Source organism: Macaca fascicularis, chromosome 11 (assembly GCF_037993035.2).
Source record: "Macaca fascicularis isolate 582-1 chromosome 11, T2T-MFA8v1.1".
In the NCBI taxonomy this organism is placed as follows: domain Eukaryota; kingdom Metazoa; phylum Chordata; class Mammalia; order Primates; family Cercopithecidae; genus Macaca; species Macaca fascicularis.
The window spans coordinates 86,207,850-86,228,042 of NC_088385.1; the positions used below are offsets into that span (position 1 = coordinate 86,207,850).

Sequence of the window (20,193 nt, forward strand, 5' to 3'; positions counted from 1 at the left end):
GGAAAGAAGGAAGGAGAAAGAAAAGAAAGAAAGAAAGAAAGAAAGAAAGAAAGAAAGAAAGAAAGAAAGAAAGAAAGAAAGAAAGAAAGAAAGAAAGAAAGAAAGAAAGAAAGGAAGGAAGGAAGGAAGGAAGGAAGGAAGGAAAGAAAAGAGGGAGGGAGCGAGGGAGGGAGGGAGGAAGGAAAGAAGGAAGGAGGGAGAGAGGAAGAAAGGAAGGAAGGGAGGGAGGATCCAATCTAGAGACATTTACAAAACGAGAAATATTAGGACTTGTGGGTTAAATGAATAGAGGAAAACAGAGGGAAAGGAAATTGAGATGTGTTAGTGACCCTGACAGAAGGATGTTGGAAAGAATAGTTGAGGGGAGGGATTGGTATTGAACATTAATTTAGTTACAGATATAAAGTAATAGTGGAATAACCAAGTGGATGGCCAACTGGAATATTAGTTTCTATCATTCCAGACAGCAGTGTACTAGTAAAGAAACTCATGATTTTGAGTCAAAAGAGTTTGCCCCAGTTCCTGAGACAGCTATGTAACCTACACCCTCTGAGTCTCAAAGTCTTTATATATAAAATGGACATAACAGTACCTAGTTCACAGGGCTATTCTAGAAAAAAAGCAGACAAAATTGTCAAGGAGCAGCAAGGATCTGATTTGGGTATCTTCTTTTTTCTTTGCAAATTTTCCAAGAACGCTTTTAGTCTCCATCACCATAATCCCACCAAAGAAAAACTTTCTTTTTAATTTAGAAAACCTTGGTTTCTAGAACTTTGGAGTGACAAATAAAATATTTATATTAAATGTTTATAAATTACTACGCAGCCATCTTTCTTCCAAACTGGCATGCCAAAACTATGAAAATAGAGTTTGATGTAAAACTCTTCATATAAAACTATTGGGTTCTTCTAATTCCTCTATGTTGATGGACAAGAGATATAGTAAAACCTTCACATGCTAGAACAAGAGTCTAGGGTCAGAAGTGCTTTTCTTTTCATCACAGAAGTTCAATGAAAGACTTCACTGAGGAAATGAAAATATTTGTTTCCAAAAATTCATACTGGCATGAGTCTTTAAATCTGATTCAGGGTAACAACACTGGCTTACTATATAAGCCACAAACACAAGCCTTGTTTTGACTGGGGCAGAATAGAACACACCTTGTGGGGATGACACAGAAGTCCAGATCGTCCTGCCATGAGTGTCCTTCTGGCAGGCAGTATCAGGGCCTCCCCAGGATGCATATTCTAGGTCTTGTTTCACATGAACTTCAAGTCCCTCATCCTCCACAACATGTGAGAGACACATGACAATCATATCTGCAAATGTCCTAAATCAATTAATCTAGGATCAAACCATCAGGTGGTAAAAGAAAGCTGCCCTAATTTTCAAACTTTTGGTAGACAATTATTAAAGCTGATTCTTAGAGCATTAGGGGAAGCATATACTTAAACCTCCAAAAACTTCACTAACAAGACAAAGGTTAGTATAAACTAGGTATTTTCCTTGCCATTTCCTGGAAATGAGTTTTTCTCTATCTTGTTGATGCCCATAAAGGACACAAATTTCAGGAAAATCAAGGGCTAGCTTTCAAATATTTTGGAGATCCAGAAGTAATAAAGTGTTAAAACTTTTTGAAAAGTAACTTCAGTTAATTAATATAAACTACACATTCAATTTGGCATATCAATTATGATAATTTTATGAGCAAATGAAATTTTACATGTTAAAGTTCTTAAACTAATGAAGCAAATGTAGATCTGTAAAGGGTGCTTTAAAAAAAGCACTTTTTCACATTTTTATTTCTCCCAAAATGCCCGTATTTTTCTTCCAAACACTCATTCTTCCCCCATCCCATAACTTTAAAATTGTAAGTAACATCACAGGTTTCTCCTGCTTCCAGCATGCTTTTTCAAACTGTACAAATACTCTCTTCTGAAAATAAGTATTATGTAAAATATTTTACATTTCCTATGTGTCATAAGATTGAGGAATAAAAAGATATTGGAAGAAAGACATTTGTGACATTTCTCTGTTTAACACAATTGCAATGCCCCTAAATTAATCATGGAATTAGATTATGGCCCATAAAGGGAGATGTTATTTAAGAGAGAGCAGTGATGTCTGAAATCCCTAATTAGAACAGTTAGAGTAACCTGAACCTGCAACACAATCAGTTCCCCAAGGAGGCTATTGTGGAAAATAGACAGAATTCTGAAAAAAAAAAAAAAAAAGAGCCCTCCTCCTAATGAGCATTTTGAACAGCAATTTTGTTCATTTACATTTCTCTTGTCCCATAAAGTTCAGATAAATTTGTCCATATTTTATATTAATTTCCATGATATTGTCTCCCATTCTTTATTTTCAGAGACTCTGAAGAGTAATTTATTCCACTAGCCTCTCCTGTTGTATAAATTAATTCCTAAGAGTGTGTAGGCACATCAGGTGAATTCAGCACATTAGAAGTAACTCTTTATTATTTATATTAATGGAAGGGGGTTATGACCTAGATAATTCAGCACAGGTATTTTCTAAAGTTTCCACTTTTTAAGTTTTGAAACTGTGTGGAAAGTGATAATTTAATCATGGATCCTGTCTTCAAGGAGTTTACAGTCATGTGGGAGAATTAAGACATATACACACTAAGACAAAAACAGAGTTCTTAGTAACATAGAGATGTATGGTAAAATGCTATGGGGACTCAAGAAATGAATGACTTGGAGCCATAAACATATATGGTAATGTTTCCAGCACAGACATTACTTTAGCAGAAAGAGGCGCTATTTCTCCCTCACACATTGAATGTATTACCTCTCAATTATAGATAAATTACAACCTTTCTCTTTTGAAAAATGGATATAACGAATATACCCCCCCAAAAAAAGAGGGGGGGAATTACATTTTCTTACCTGTTAAATTACATCTAGGCGCCTATTTCCCCACTGGAGACTCTGGCTGACTTAACATATATGTCAAGTTATAGATAAAGACACATATAGTCATAATAAGGGTACAACTTGAAAGTGCCTTAGTATATGGCCTTCTGTAGCTCATTCCTATGTTAAAAGTCTATCTGCAGAAGTCTGACATAACTGTTGCCTTCTATAGCATCAGAATTCACATTTCATTGTGGGAAACACTAAAATAAGTCCTGATTTGCCATCCTGCATGTCAGAAAGCACTCTAGAGCCTGCAGTATCTGAGGGGCATACAACAAACTCTCTCTCTTGCACTCTCTCTCTATCTCTATCTCATGCTTATAAATGTGAATGCAAATTCTACTTATGTTGAATAATAATATAGTTCTTAATTAATCACCCTAGAAAATAAAAAACTTAAGGTAGGATAATGAGTAGGAGTCTTTTCCAAAAAAATGTAAAATTCCCTATACCATCATCATTGTAAACATTTGATCAGTTGTTCAAAAACGCCTGAGTACAGGACTGTTGAATGGTCTTTGGGCCTACGTTATGGTATCAGCGGAATAACATGAGAAGTTATGAGATGCATTTGCATTGTGTTAATATGAATTTCCATTTTCTAGCCTGCTGCTCAGATTTTTAGGATTAGGAAAAAAAGTTAGACCTCACTTAAGATGAGTAATACTAAAAATGCAAAACCTTATCCTTTGTTACATTTCAGCTATCAGGAATTCAGAATTTCTCATCAATAAACAGAATTTAATGAAACACAAATGCAAGTCTTTTTCCCAAAAACCTAAATATAGAGTATTAGAGGTCATCCTATTTGAAATGTAAAAGGACAAAAATTTAGGTAGATTGATTAGACTAAAGCATTAGGCTTTTTTCAAAGTTACTTAATAAAAATATGAAAATTTTGCCAAGAGTTTTGCAGTGCTATTCAGAGCACAGACTCTCTTTAAAAGTCATGTTGTTCTCATTTCCCGCACCATTGAATTATAGATATATTTTGATGAACATTAAAGTATAGATATTTGTTAAAAACTGAAATAGATGGTCTTAAAAAAGAATAAAAGCTGTTATTACTCTTGATACCTTAGTCAATGAAAGGCCACTGTGTAAATGCCAATGAATCTAAAATTTTCAAATTCTAATCAACATAATCCTCCTCTTGAAGAATTTACAATATATATGTTAAAAGTCTATTTACTTGTATTTGGAAAATTACTAATGCTTTCTTATTGGTTTTCTTAGCAAGAGAAATTGGGTGATATCTGCTTCTCCCTTCGCTACGTACCTACTGCTGGTAAGCTGACTGTTGTCATTCTGGAGGCAAAGAACCTGAAGAAGATGGATGTGGGTGGCTTATCTGGTAAGCCTGCGGTGTTTATTGATTTTTTTTCAAATGCTGTTTCATCGTGGATACCAAATGCATGGCGCACATGCTGCGACTCCCCACTCCTTAATTGATCACAGTTCTCTTTCCTACGGAGCCTGGAAGCAGTCTCAGAATTCATCCCAACACAGTGCCCCAGGAAGCCACTCTCAATTTATAGGAATTGGCATAGAAGATGAAATCTATTTTCCTTCTTTGGAGCCAAAGTATCCATTGTCTTTTTGATGGCATTGAAAGCTGAAAATGTTTGCTTCTTTTCTGAAAGGGAGTACTTATGACAGATAATAATTTTGTTGAGTGTGGAGGGGGTTTTTGGTCAAAATTCACCCGCGATATAAAAAATAATGTTTTCTCTGAGACTTATTTATTAGGTATTTGATAGCCTAACATAGTTCCTACAATACCATTTATTAAAGACATGGTATTTCAACATATATGCATAATGAAATCTCTGTTTGAGAGTGAACCCCTATGGTAATGCATTTAATTCCACAGCTTACATTGAGGATGGGAGAGATGTGGGGATTTAAAGTTCTATACAACCCAATCTCAGTAAAACATGGTAAATAACATATACCCTGCCTCAAAAGCAAAGTCAGCTCAAGGACTTGTCACTTCCACGGTTGAACATAATTTTTCTTCTTCTCCGTATGATTAAATCAATTATATTTTTAATTTTCCGCTAAATCATTAAAGTGTGAGGAATTTTCTTGATATGCCACAAGGTCATCATAAATTGACTGCAGTTGTCATTGTTTGTGGCTGTGGAATTACAACCAACATTACTGCTTATTCAATGCTTTCTTTAATAAAAATATTGCAAACTTCAAAAGGTCATCTTAAGGCAGCATGGTGATTTTTTATTCTAAAGCATAACAGCTAAAAAGTGCTACAGCTGAGCTTCCCCTCACTTACCCACTAATTTGTCAGCCAAATTCTCCAGGTACCTAACTTTATTTCTCTTTATAAATAAGTCATCTGGGGAAGCTGTACTAATTCTTTCATGTCATTAAGACCCTATTTAATAACTTGCTGTTTTTATTGTGCCTAGTAGTGTAACACAGCAAATGTAAAGCAAAGAGCACAGTATTCTCTAGAAATGCAGAGTATTTAATGTGACTATAAATGAAAAACATGCAGAGAAATTTTTAACTACAGTAACAGTTCACTCCCAGATTATTACTTAGTATCCTAAGGTAATTTCAGACACTTTTAACATTTCCCTGTCCTTTGGTTCAACAGCCAACTATCATGACATGATTTCTTTGTATCCTCTCTCTTATGCTTTATCCCAAATGTCCATGTCAACCATCCCCTCATCACCTATGTCTAGTACTCTGCTAGTCTTCCTAAGGCATCCTATATGCTTCAGCAGAATTCCAGAGCAGTTTTACCATGAAGCCAGAAAAGCGTCAGGGCCCCTCATTTGTCCTGGCTTCTTCCAGGGTCCCAGAAATGAATTCCCGTCACCATAGATAGATATTTCTTTTTTTTTTTTTTTTGAGACGGAGTCTCGCTCTGTCGCCCAGGTTGGAGTGCAGTGGCCGGATCTCAGCTCACTGCAAGCTCTGCCTCCCAGGTTCACGCCATTCTTCTGCCTCAGCCTCTCGAGTAGCTGGGACTACAGGCGCCCGCCACCTCCCCCAGCTAGTTTTTTGTATTTTTAGTAGAGACGGGGTTTCACCGTATTAGCCAGGATGGTCTCAAACTCCTGACCTCATGATCCTCCCGCCTCGGCCTCCCAAAGTGCTGGGATTACAGGCATAAGCCACCGCGCCTAGCTAAAAAGCCCTAATTTTAAGGGCTCCTCACTGCCTGTGGAATTAAGCCATAATCACTCTCTTCACTTAAGTATACGTACTGTAGATATATCCAGCCTATGTCATGCCATATCTCATTTTCACCAAATTGACCAGCACACTATTTTGCAAACAAACTATACAACTTTTTGCCTCCATTACTTGCTTAGGTCATTTCCTTCACCTGGAATTCTCTTCCTGCCAACAATGTCTAGCCAATTCCTACCCATTCTTTAGGCCCAGCTTAAGTACTATCTCCTCCATTCATTCAATAAGCATATATTGTGTCCCTACTTTAAGTCAGCATTGTTCTGAGCACTAGGTTTACATTAGTGGATAAAACAGTGCACAGACCCTCCCCTCCTGCAGCTTGCATTCTAACGCAGGGAGACAGAAAATAAACCAACAGATAGCAAAAGCATGAGTCTACCAAGAGGTAACAGGTGCTATGGAGCAGTCAAGCAGGAAGTAGGATAAGGAGTATTGGGGATTCATTTTAAATAGAGTTCGGGGAAGACCTCATGAGTAGGTGGCATTTCAGCAACAACCTGGAAGAAGTGAAGAATTGAGCCATGGGGTATCTGGGAGAGAGAACAGCCATGGGGCATCTGGGAGAGAGAACAGCCATGGGGTGTCTGGGAGAGAAAACAGATACCTCATGGCTCACTTTTTCACTTCTTCCAGGTTGCTGAAATGCCACCCAGTCATGAGGTCTTAAGACCTTATGGTTTTAAGATCCATCCCAGTAGAACAAATCTTTGCCTTTTTTTAAATGCCGCTAGCCGTTTGTTTACACCCCTCAAACATCGTGCTTCTCTCTCACTAGACTGTGTTCTGTATTTATCCCTCCCACAATGCTCTCAGTGACGGGTAGCACTAAGCATAGCTGCTGAATGAATAATGAATTATTTACAAAGGAGCTATGGCCTGAAAAAACAACTCTTGCATTTCAAATGTGTCTAACCCACTTACCATTAAAATAACTTTAAGCACTTGGATGGTCTGTCTCAAAGTAAGTTGACCTATGTACAAGGAGAACAAAATTATATAATAAGATCATTCTAGGTAATTCAAATGCCAAAGTACATTTGCTGGAAATGACTAGTTAATTGGAACCAAAGTGGGTTGTTTTGCCAGAGTTTAAACTCCATCTGCCACTAACTAGCAATTTGACATTGCACAAGTTATTTATTTAACTCTTCTAAGCCTCAGCTGCATTATCTATAAAGTGGGAATAATGAGAGGACTTTGTTGATGATGCTATGAGAATTAAATGAAAGCACAGGGCCTGGCACAACTAAGTGCTCACTAAATACTATTGTAGTCATTTCTATTAGTAATTTTATCAAATCTTGGTCTAAATATGCAACATGGGAAAGCAACCAATGGATGATTTAACCAATTACTTGCTTCAATGGGGAAAAAAGTTTATCTGATTGTTTGATGGAATTAGCTGATTAATTCAGGCAAACGTATCAGTAGGCCCACGTTTTGCATAGACACTATAGTGAATTAAGATAATTAACAAAACATTTGAGAAAATAAAACATGGAAACATATGTAAAATAATTTTCTTATTGCTCTCCAACAAAGTTGTTTCCTTCCTACAGTATTCACTCAAAATGCATTGCACAAAGATTTTGCCTCCATTGTATATCCATATGCCAAAAGATGCAAATCCCAGCCCTTCATACTTTACAGTGACAAGCTTAATTGGACTATGCACATCTCTACAGTAGATTCTTGCACTTGCATTCTTAATATCCCAACTTTCAAGTGCTTGTGAGCAACAGTGAGGATTTCTGAATTTAACTGCAGTCGTGTTGATTAACGACAGGCACACATTTTGAGAAATGTGTCATTAGGTTATTTATCATTGCACAAACATCATAAACACAAACCTAGATTCGGCAGCCTATTGCACACCTAAGCTATGTGATATGGCTTATTGCTCCTAGACTACCAATCTACACAACATGTTACAATAATGAATACTGTAGGCAATTGTGTTTATGTATCTAAACATAGAGAAGGCACCACAAAAATACAGTATCATAAACTTACGGGACCACCATTCTATAGGCAGTCCATCCTTGACTGAAATGTGGTTACACAGTGCATGATTGTATTTGTATTGAGATCTTGACTCTTGTAGGCTGCAAGACTGTTCTTCAGGAGCGAGTTGGTGCTGTAGAATACGTGTAGGATTTTTTGCCTTGTACTTGGAAAGAATCAAGCCTTCTGCCTAGTAAACATGTCTCAATAGCTTCGTTGCCTTTTACACATCTCTGTGTGGAATAAATCTTCCTTCAAACAATAAATGTTTTCTACTTGGGAAAATTGGGGAAGAGAATAAAGAGGTCAAAGTGAAGGCAATGGAAACGTTGAGGATTCCCAAAGGTATGAGGCTGTGTGTCTCATAGTTTTGAGCTAAAGTATGTAACTTTTATTCCTAAATTTATACCTGTGTAAATTCCCAAGTCAGAGACTAATCAGATACTTTGCTTCTTGTCCCTATTTGTGTCACAGCAATTACTTTCCTCAAGTTTGGTGTTTCACTTTGTTTTTTGTCATCTCAGAAATTTGACACTTCTGAGTACAGCTTTAACAAGGAATGTCAACACTGTAAGTTTAGTTTAGGCTTTCTATTGTAAATTAAATGAAATTCTGAAAGTTTTCTATTTAAGGACATGGCTGTTTAAAGAAGGAAACACTAAACTTTAAAATCAGCAAAAATTGAAGTGATTATAGCTTTTAAATTTTGATCTATTCAGTAGAAATTCTGTTTTTCTACTTCAATCTGAGAATTATTTTTGACTGTTAAAAAGTCACATTATCAGTTAGAGAACGGTTTCTAATTTAGAAATCTTTTTTAACTTGGTTTTCTCATGTGGTTCTCATGATAGCACTGTGAGGTAGTTTCTGAAGATGACATTCTTATTTTACCAGTGAGAAAACTGAAGCTTAGAGGCATTAGACAGTGTCCATAAACTATCTTCCTGCATGTGGCACACAGATGGGGGTGTTCATGACTTGCGATTGCTCTTATCGCTACTGACATTTGATCTCAGCTGACCTGAGGGTAGGACTGAAGTTCAGATCCCCCTGTTCTCAATGCAGAGGACTTTCCAATGTAGCATTCAGCCTTGCCCACACCCCTACCTTCAAGATGGGAAAGAACGAGAATTCCTCAGCTCTAACCTGCGTGAGGTGCCTCCCTTGCCCAAAGCCAAAACATCAAGATGAGGTCCTCACGGTAGAGAAGACTAGAAATGGAGTCTTCATGGATTGTTGGAGATGGAGGGATTCTTGGAGACTGGGGAAAATGTTCGTAAGTGTAAACCCTTATGGATTCTCCTAGTCAAATAACTCCAGGGCAGCCCCTTCCTTGCCTTCTCAGAACCACAAATTGATTTTCTTGCTTCACTTGTGGTTTCTGGCAGATTCCTCTTCTTGCTGGGCCCAATATGAAACAGAATGTGGTCTCACAGACCTGTTACACTTCCTTCATTCCCTGAAGCTAGCATGTAGTTCTTTTGAGACTTCTTTCTGTGTTTGTACTGCTAGTAGCCATGGAAAATCAACAAGGGTAAAAAGCGTACCGTCCTTTGATGTGGTTTGCATTCACCTAAATTGGAGGAGTAGGGAACATAATAAAAGTATGTCAAGCATGGGGGCAACCTGGAAACCCATATGGTAAAGGGCTGAAATCACATGTAGCTATTCCAGCAGCCTCCTGAACATCAAGGAGCTAGCGGGGTGGCTAGGAGGTGGGATCAGGTCAACAATGGTTGCAAAGTGCTCTCCTTCATCATTTTTCTGTCCCTTTCACTCTCTGTTCTTTGCCCCATCCCTAGTCCTCTTCCTGGCCATCCCTGGTCCTGCCTTGTCACTATGAAATGAAATCTGTACTGTGAAAAGCAACATTTGGAGCTGTAGAAGAGTTCCCCCAAAACATCTAAGTCTCTAAAAGAAAAGGGAAATGAAATGTTTGAAAGTGGCAGCAACTAGTTGAGGGAAATGATAGAGAGGGAACAGGGGACTCGTGGTGATGAAGGAGTCGCCATCACTATATGTCACACTGCCAGTGTGTGGATTAGCTACTGTGACTTAGGCCAGCAAAATTTACCCTATCCCTCTCCTTCCACCCACACACACTCTGTTTTCTGGAAAATGCCATTTTTTAAATGTTACTCGTGGGTTTGTCTTTTCTCTATCTCCTTTTCTACTGTCCTAGAAATGTAATTTGGGAAATGCAGCCAGATTTAAATATTTGAGATCATTTAGGAAAGAGCAACTCACCCAACCTCAGGTAACTACTAGATTCCAAGGAGAAACCATGAACCAGCAGAGGTAGGTCATTCCCTTAGGCAGCATTTATCAGCATGTGATATTTTGCATAACCCCATCAAAATCACCTCGGGTACTTATTAAAAACTAAGATTTCAAGGACTAATTCAAACCAAGCTGCAATTGAATATCTAGGGGTGGGCACCTGGAAATTGCATTTTAAACAGGTCCTACCCATCCATACACACATACCTATGTTATTTGTATGCATCTTAAATTTGAAAACTATACTTCAGAGGCTTAAAACACTATGTCATAATTTTAACTGAGGCCTAGGTCAGCCAAGTTCCAAGTTAGAATTTTTTTTTTTTGTCAGTAACATAGAATACATCTTTTGCTTTATATAATGGAATTTCCTCAAATAAGAAGTTCTATTTCTTTCATCAGTCCAGTATCCTCTTCCCTGAAAAATACCTTGCCCACATGTCTAAATTATTATCTTTTTTTCTTGAGTCTCCTCCACTGAAAGAGGAAATCAAAGCAATAGATGTTTCCTTTGTACATTCTGAAGCTATTTCCTAATACCCTTGACTACCACCCTTATCTGTCCTTCCACTGGTGCTGAAAGCACAACAAAGAAAAACACTCCAAATTCAATTGATTTGAACTAAAAGCCACTAGTCTGGGAGCCAGGCCAATAAATAAAATGGCAAAAACTTATTTGAACCAATTAGATAGGGATATGCAAATTAATTGGCCATGATATCAGGGTCAAGCAATAATATGCAAATAAACTGGCATCTTATTGAGCTAATGGGACAGGAATATGCATAATAAGTTGGCTGTGATGTCAGAAGCTTCATCATAATTTTAGGCATGAATGTTACAATATAATATCAATTCTGGGACACTTCAAAATGCTTAACTACAATATTGATAAAATAATCTAAATTCCTAAAACGTGAACAGATTGGTCTAAAAAACAAATGACAAGTCTTGAAACTGGATCATTCTAGAAAATGAGTAATTAGAAAGGATTATAGCCAAGCCCGGTACAAGTTGGGACCCAGGCACAGTTACTCGTTTCCACAGAATGGATAGAAATGCTATGCCTGAAGGACTAACAGTTTTAGAGAAATGAGCAGACGTGAAATCAAGAGAAATAAGTGATAGACTGTAATGTATTTGTTCAGAACAGTTAGCCCAAAAACTCCTAAGTAAATTATTTAGCCAGCAGGTATATATCCAATCAGTCAACAAACATCATGTGAAAACTCCTTTGTGCCAGGCACCATGCCAATCTTTGGGAATATGAGCAAAAACAGCAGACACTTGCATAGCAGAATGTGAGCCAGACACTGTTCTAAATGCTTTACATATGGCTGATTTAATCTCCATTACAACCCTATGAGGTAGATACTATTTTTAATGTGATTTTATTGATGATGGAACTGAAGGACAGAGAGGTATATAACTTGCCCGAGGTCACAGGATTACTATTTGACAGAGCTAGGATGTCAACCCAAGCAGACTGTCTTCAGACTCCAATGAATAAAACATGATGTCTAGGTCCTTATCATTGCTCAGCAGGTTCAACCTGGAGAACAGGTGGGTAACTACATGCTGCAGTTTGAAAGATGTCCAAAAGTGACCTGATTCCAAATATCCTCTATACTCGAACTAAAATTCTATCATGGAACTCACTCACATAAATCACTTGGTTGACTGTTTAATTAGTTCTTTGGCTACTTAGACAGCAAAGGTGAGATCAACAAGTCCATAACACCAGACATTGAATAGTCATCGATGATTTTTATTCTGGAAAGGACTGTATCAGTTTCTTCCTAATGCACAGATTGGTATGTTATTTTTAGTGACTTACTCTTCATACACAAAAGAGGATGAGACACAAAACAGTGACATTTCAGCTGTATCTGTACAGGTGCAGAAGAGAGGTCGCCGAACATGGTGGAAGAGAGTCCAAGTTTAAGTGATTTGGGTGCCTTTTGGAGATTAAAGAAAATTTTTACCTACAACTAAATTTTACCAAGGGCTAATTCTGTAAAGGAGTACGTGATATTATTGCGAGAGGCGCAGTATGATGTAGGAGTACAAAAGCTTACTACCCCTGTAAATTGTTATGGCACTCTTTGGGTCAAAATTACATATATAAATATTAAAATTAAAGAAATTTGAATTGCAATAGAATGAACTTACCAGGAAAATACATCTCAGCTAGATAATGTTAACAAGAGAAATCTACGGATGAAAAAGTAGAAACAGGGAGGTCTGTTCTAAGGCACTTTCACCAGTCACCTTAAAACTTGTAATTCTGAAGGTAAGATAAATGTTTCCAGCCATTGAAATGCAAAGCTCAGTGGGTAAATTAAAAAAAAAACTAGCTAAGCTGAGTAAGCCAAAAAATGTGGTAGATGTGCTTCATTTGAGTCAAGCTAAAAAATAATACACTGAAGGGAAAACATGACCCGATTTAGAGTATAGAGTAATAGGATCAATTATAAATCAAGAAAAATGTCACATAGAACCATCCATTGAAGACATTCACCAAGTGAATGTGTCTTTTTTGCTACCCCAAAAAAGGTTTGATGTTGTCACAGAAGATTTTATAAATAAAACGGAGGGAAAATCCCCCCTTTGTCCAAGTCCAGAGCTCATTCATGTGTACAATACACAGAGTTTTGGTTGTCCACCTCAGGAAAGACAGTGGTGTTAGATGACTATCTGCTGGAGGACGGCAGCTACAATAGAGGGATGAAGGGGCTGTGTGTGAGGACAGGCTAGGAACAGTGGGACTTTGTGGTCTGGAAAAGGAAGGCTGAACAAGGATATGATGAAAGTCTGAAAATCTTGAAAGGTAGAGCTAGAGTAATACCTACCTATTTATCACATCCCACAATACTAGAATCAGGAAGTCACCCTGATGTTTGAAAGAATAGGTAAAAGGGACAGCTATTCAGGATGATCTCAAAGGCACCTTTCTACTCAAAACTTCTTCGTCAGATTTTCTTTACTACTTTACAGTTGGGTTGTAAATACGTGTTGCTCTAGGAAATGGAACAGATTGAAATATAAGACTGAGATAAATGTATGTCTGTTTTGTGTTATAGGCTTATAAGGAGACATCTCTAAACCTTTGTGTTGTCTTGTAGGAACCCCTCAAGCCTTTCCATGGGTAACCATAAATAGCCCACAGCTGCATATCTCACTAATCCAACCCAGAATGCTTACATTTGCATTCTTGAGTTGGACACTTCTATTCCCTTCTCTTCATTCAGTAAACAGAAAAAAAAAAAATAAGGAAGGTCGGAATTTCTAGCAGGTAATTGCACTGGGAGGAATAGAGCCCCCACAAATTCCTATTTTTAAAAAATTATATTTAGTGGGTTCTCCCAGGAGATATTTGGGAGTTTCTAATAAAACTATTAAAAACATGTAGCAAAAGTCAGTGCTTATTTTCCCCTTCCTTTTATAAAGGTATAAGATTCCTGATAGTAAAGCCTATAATAGGTGACAAAAGCATGCAACGTTTTGAGTCTCAAACTCTACAATAATGCTCAGAAATGGAAACATCAAAGACAGTCTTTAAAAAAAAAAAAAAAAAAAAAAAACTGTACTGGCCAGGTGCAGTGGCTCACACCTGTAATCCCAGTACTTTGGCAGGCCAAGGTGGGAGGATCGCTTGAGCTCAGGAGTTTGAGATCAGCCTGAGCTGCATAGTGGGACCCCCATCTCTACAAAAAAATTAAAAAAAAAAAAAAAACTAGCCGGGAATGGTAGCGCACACCTGTGGTCCCAGCCACTTGGGAGGCTGAGGTGAGAAGACCTCTCGAGCCCAGGAGGTCAAGGCTGAAGTGAGCTGTGATTGTGCCACTGCACTCCAGCCTGAGTGACAGAGCGAGTCCCTGTCTCAAAAAAAAAAAAAAAAAAATTGTACTTTATTAAATCACCTCTGCTTCCAAAAGTATATACTGTTTCTACTTGGTTCCTTAATACCTTATTCTTAATCTCAATTATGAAGATATCATTATTGTTCCCTTTTCACCATAGTCTTGCCACCTGCGGCACCATGAGCTACTTTGAGAGCAGGGATTGTGTCTACTTATGTCTCTGTTCTCAGAGTCCCTAGCATATATGCTGAAGAAACAGACTTTAATATACCCTGCCTAAACAATCAGTTATGAATTTTTAAATTCCACTAATCTAACTGATTATTTTATCTCATCTTCCAAATGATCTGACTTAGTTTCATCACTTAATGCAATTATTTTGGCATCATATAGTAGTAATCCTATTATAATAGAAATAACAGCTCATAAATAAAAACCAGATAATGGAATTCTTAAAATCAATTGGTTATTTTAGCCATCATTTTCAGAAGATTTTACTTCCTTCCTTCATTTCCCCCTTCCCCACCACCTTTAGTGGTTAAAAGAAGAAAAAAGAAGCAGACTATCTCCAAGAGATAAAAGAAGAGAGTGACACAGAAATGCACACATTACTGTAGTTATACCTCAATGACAGTCATAAAGGCATTTTCAAGGGAAAAAGTAAAGACAGAGAATGATCCCCTGGTCACCTTTTGCCCAGCATGAACAGATAAGGCAATGATTCAGCATCTTACTTGCCCACTGTTTTAAAGACTAACTCCTTATCAAAGGAAGTCAAAAGACCATAGCAGCTGACTGCCTTCTTGAATTACTAATGGCCTAAGTTTGGTGGCACATCATTTTCAGTGATGACTGGAAAACTAGGAGGCTTTCTATAATTTTTTTCTTTCAGAAATAAATGATTTTATTTAACTTAAAAAAGAAATAAGCACATTTATTTTATATCCTCAGAACCACTGAAACTGCTTTTACCCAAAACTAAAGCAACATGATTAAGAAATTAATAGATTTCAAACTACTGATTTCAGTCAACAATATGATGGTGTAATTAACTAATAAAGTGTCCTGTTAACAAAAAAAAAGAGCTGAATGCACATTTTGTGATAGTGCACTTGCAGAATTACTACATATACTACATATACATATGAAACTGCAAGATTACTCAGTAATCTACTGATGCAGCTGTCATTTGTTGAGAATATTATGAACTTTCATATCCTTATTAAGGAAACAAATGCTTCCACAAATAGTACTGTGTTTAAATATTTCTCTAGAATTTTAGTTTTAAAATTATAGGAAAGCTCAAGAAATAAAGTTAACCTATAACCCCACCACTTCTTTTCATACATAAGTAAAAAAGTAACTCAAATCAGCCCCTCTAATCCTTTCCCATTCCTCAGAGTTAATTGACTCAAGGAAATAATTTGAAATTTTATATCATTTCAGGTATTCTTTCTGCTTATATCAATTCTATACATATATATACAAATATATATATGCATTTTACAAAATGGGATTTTAAACACATTATTCTGTAATTCTTTTTCACCTAGCAATATATAATAGAGATTCTTTGGACCAACATATCGGTCTGCCATATCTAGTGGTTGCATAGCATCCCTTTGTTTGAATGTATCATAGTATATTTAGTAATTCTCTTATAAATATAACTATGAGAAAAACTATATAACTTCACCAAAAGGCTTCAAATGAGACCTAAATAAATAGTTAAATAACATGCTCTTGGATAGGGAACAATATAGTAAAGATGTCATTCTTCCCAAATAAATGCCATAAATGAATTTGAAAGGTAAGTAACACACTAAAAGAAAGCTTTGCCTCACATAAACAGATCAAATATTAATATCCCTATAATACAAAGAGTTTCAACATATCAGTGAGAAAGTAAAGCAATAGGAGAAAGTCTCTATTTTATTAATGTTCCTAAAATGTACTTGCTGCTGCTTCTACTACTGGCTGCTGTTGCTGAGAAGTAAGACGTTACATTTATACAATGTCATTATGCATCTAAATAAGAAAGGATTTTAAAGTAAGACGCAATTACCCTAAGTTCAAAATCTAAAAATGTGTTGCTTAAAAAAACAACCTAGACTGATTGCAAAGAGTACCAGAAAAAAAAAAAAAAGCAAGTCATTAGCTTGTAGATTTTCAAATTTTCATCAACTGTATTGGCAGGAGTTTGAATCCATTAAAACACGCAATCCAGCAGCATTATTATGATAACAACTTGCAAAGATCTGTGACAGTCACTAAAAGTCAAAGTAAAAATATATACCACTATGAAAGTCATTTTTAAGGGAATTTTCCAATTTCTAGACTTTACAAAAACAAGTAAGCATTTGAAAGCTACTTTTACTAAAAGTTGCCAATTCAATTTGTGTCTCTAGAAAACACTCCTGCATTTTACGGCACTGTCTTTAATGTAGTGAAAATATTGCAAATGAAACTAGCCTAAAGGGCAATAATATATCACAGTAAATCTCCAGTTACTATAATTAGGAATCTATTCTAATCTTACTGGAAAGACGTGTTAGTGTTTTATGTTTATAAGGATTTCACTGAAATTTTTAAAAAATAGCTTAGTAGAAGAGATTTTAAAAGAGGCAGTGAATGTTTATGAATTATGCAAGTCTGAACTTTCATTTTAATAACTTCATTAAAATATAAAAACCTTAAAAGCCTCCCATCAGGAATTTAACTTTATAGAAATGCTTTATATGTGCCCTGACCTTGCCAAGAGGCAGGCCTAAGGTATGATTTAACAGTTACTACAGGGCAAAGCCTAATAATAAATACCTATCTGAAAATGCCAGCATTTGTCCTTGCCTCCTTGGCCTCCAGTGGAGTTGCAACTCAGCCATAAACAGGCCCTCTCCTGAGAGACAGCAGGGCGCAGCAGAAAGGGAACAGCAATTGGCCCTGGAAAGCCTGGATCGGAAGCCTTTAACCTTTCTGATCCTCAGTCTGTTCATCTATAAAACTGGGGTATTAGAGACAGCCACATTGTTGAGTAAACAAATGAGATAACATTAGGTGGAAGCTCCAAGTAGAAAGCACTATATATATAAATATTGGTTGTTTCTAAGCAAAAGACAGTTCTTGGTTAACTCTTAATTTTTCTCACCATATCCTGGCTCCAGGAGAATGTGTGTCCCTATATGGCTGATATAAATAATACTGTGTGTGTGTGTGTGTGTGTGTGTGTGTGTGTGTGGTATGTGGTGTGGTATGTTCAAAGAATGCCTCTTCATTATTTGGATGGCAGTCACATGCTTTGGCTAACTTATGTTGGCATCCTGAAGCTAACAGCAAATCCTCCTCCTATCTCCTGTTACTATGTGGACACAAGACCCAGCATATTTTATAAGAAATCAGACCAGTAGTATATTTCTACCACCTTCAGCTTGTTAAGCTATTTATTTGAGTTAAGACACCGAGTTCCCTTCCAAGTACTTCTTTTATGATAACAGATCCAAGACAGACACAGCTAATTGAGCCAATGAATAGGGACAAAGAGGAAGAACAGAGCCTCTGTCATCCTAATTATCAAGTTAATGCCTGGTTGCTGGACAAACTCTCCCTCTCTCTAAAATGAACCACCACAAGATGGAACCTGCCGTTGCAATGTTAATTAGACCAGAAGTGGCAGGACCTGGTCCCAGAGCAGCTCCTGGTTGTCTTTCCAAATAATTTTTCCCCAGCTAATAAATACCTAATTGGATACAATATGAGTCAGTATTTGTTGTTCATTGCTACATAATTGAGTGGTCAAGATTGCATCTTTCACCTGTCTCTACAAATTCTCAATCTCCACAAATAGTCAACATTAAAAACAAGAAAGTTACCCATGTAAATTTCTACATCCTTGCATCCAAAGACCCTTTAACTCTCTTCAGCTTGCTTTCCTCTACATGAAATTTCATCGTCTATATTAAACCTATCCCCAGGCTGTGCCCATCTTGGCATTTCAAAAAAAAATAGAAAAACCTGGTTGGATTATACGTCTGCCTTCTCCTTAAATCAGATGAATTGCTCCACTTGCTGATAGGATAAGTAGCTCAGTTAAAGCATATACTAAGAATCTAGGTAAGAAATGTGAAAAAAAAAAATGTTGCTTATTAGTCCTACAGCAGAGATGATACCTTTATACCACTTTGATTTGTTATTTAACTAATTGCTATATTTACCCATATCAGTCGTGTTGAACTGTGCCTCCCTCAAACAACTAGCAAGACTGACCTGAGGTTGAACCAATTGCTTAGGACACATCCTCTATGAAGCTATAAACCTAAAACCTATCTATATTTCAGTCTCTGGAGATGAAAGTGTCAGAGCTGGCAGGGCATGGTGGCTCATCCCTGTAATCCCAGTACTTTAGAAGGCTGAGGCAGGAGGATTGCTTGAAACCAGGAGTTTGAGACCAGCCTGGGCAACATAGTGAAACCCTGTCTCTACAAAGATTATTAGCCAGGCGTGGTGGCATATGCCTGTAGTCCTAATTACTCGGGAGGGTGAGGCAGGAGGATTGCTTGACCCTAGGAGGCTCAAGCCCATGATCACTCATACGGCTACATTCCAGACTGGGTGACAAAGCGAGACCTTGTCTCAAAAAAAAAAAAAAAAAGAAAAGTGTCAGATAAATTTAAGAGGTATATTTCAGCCTGATCCATATTGAGATTAAGGGCTGCTTTCTTTTAAACAAAGGTATGTTTAGTATTTCTACAGTAGGATTCAATACAATAGAATTAAAAGTATGTGTGAGTTTAGCCCAAAGCTAAAGAGAAAGATACTATTCTCAAGCCAAATTACATACAGTATGTAGATGTACCTGTGTCTTTATCTTTTTTTTAATTTTTTTGAGACAGGCTCGGATATATCCTTTAAAATCGACTTGCCCTCGTACTTTTATAGCACATGCAGATTTTGATTCTTGTAACTGTCACTTGAAATTTTGTTTTTTAAAGTTAAATTAGTCCAACCATCTTGCATGCTGCAAGAGGAACTAGTTATTCAAGCTATGAGGATTTAGTATTTGCTTATAAGCAAGATAACAAGAATGGAATCTTTTTTATCTTGGGTGGGTCAGTGAGCAAAAAGATGTTTCTTTTTATTTCTGTGTGCTATTGGTATGGGTGGTTCTCGTCATTGCCTCTCTAACTTTTCATTTAAATTTCAAAATGATTTAATCTTAAATGTAAAATAACTGTGAAATCTTATTACCAAGATTATTTATTTCAAAGATGAGTCTCCGGCAACAGAGTTCCTACACTCTATGCTGAGAGATCTGGAATATTGCATTCATTTCTGAGAACACACTTAAGAGGAGAGACATTAATTTTCTGAAGCACATCCAGCAGGAAATCAGGGTCGTACAGAGGGCAGATACAGTCTCAGTGAAGGAACAGTTCAAGGAATTGGAGATATTTAAGCTGCAAAATACAGAACTCAAAGAGGACATAACTGTCTGAAAAATGTGGGAAAAGAATTGAACCTACTCTTATTAACTATAAAGACCTGAACTGGGATCCATGAGTATAAGCCATGGAAATCCATACTTTGTTCTTCCCATTTTAGTTCCCAAGCAAAAGCTAGACGAAGGTTTAACTCAGAAATACAGAGTTAGGGATGGTACCCTATCTACCTGCCATAGGTTAGGGAATTAACCTATTAAATCCCTTAAATCTCCTAAAGTTTCATTTTAAAACTCTAAAAGATCATGCCCAGCCTAAAGATAACATCAGCCCATGGAAGAATACATCTATTAAAGAAAAAGGTATCCTCACCAAAAGTGATTATTTTATTTTTTCCTTAAGATAATAAGAATGAAAGACTACTACTGCTAATAATTATTATAGTTA

General features: G+C 36.9%; 1 protein-coding gene across 6 annotated transcripts in view; it reads left to right on the plus strand.

Moving 5' to 3' along the window:
* SYT1 (synaptotagmin 1) overlaps positions 1-20,193 on the plus strand; it is a 599,708-nt gene that overhangs the window by 489,923 nt on the left and 89,592 nt on the right. For all 6 annotated transcript variants that reach the window (XM_045366611.2, XM_074007469.1, XM_015430622.3 and 3 more), the window contains one exon: positions 4,176-4,293. In XM_045366611.2, coding sequence (XP_045222546.1) covers positions 4,176-4,293 — 118 coding nt within the window. The remainder of the gene's footprint in view (positions 1-4,175; positions 4,294-20,193) is intronic.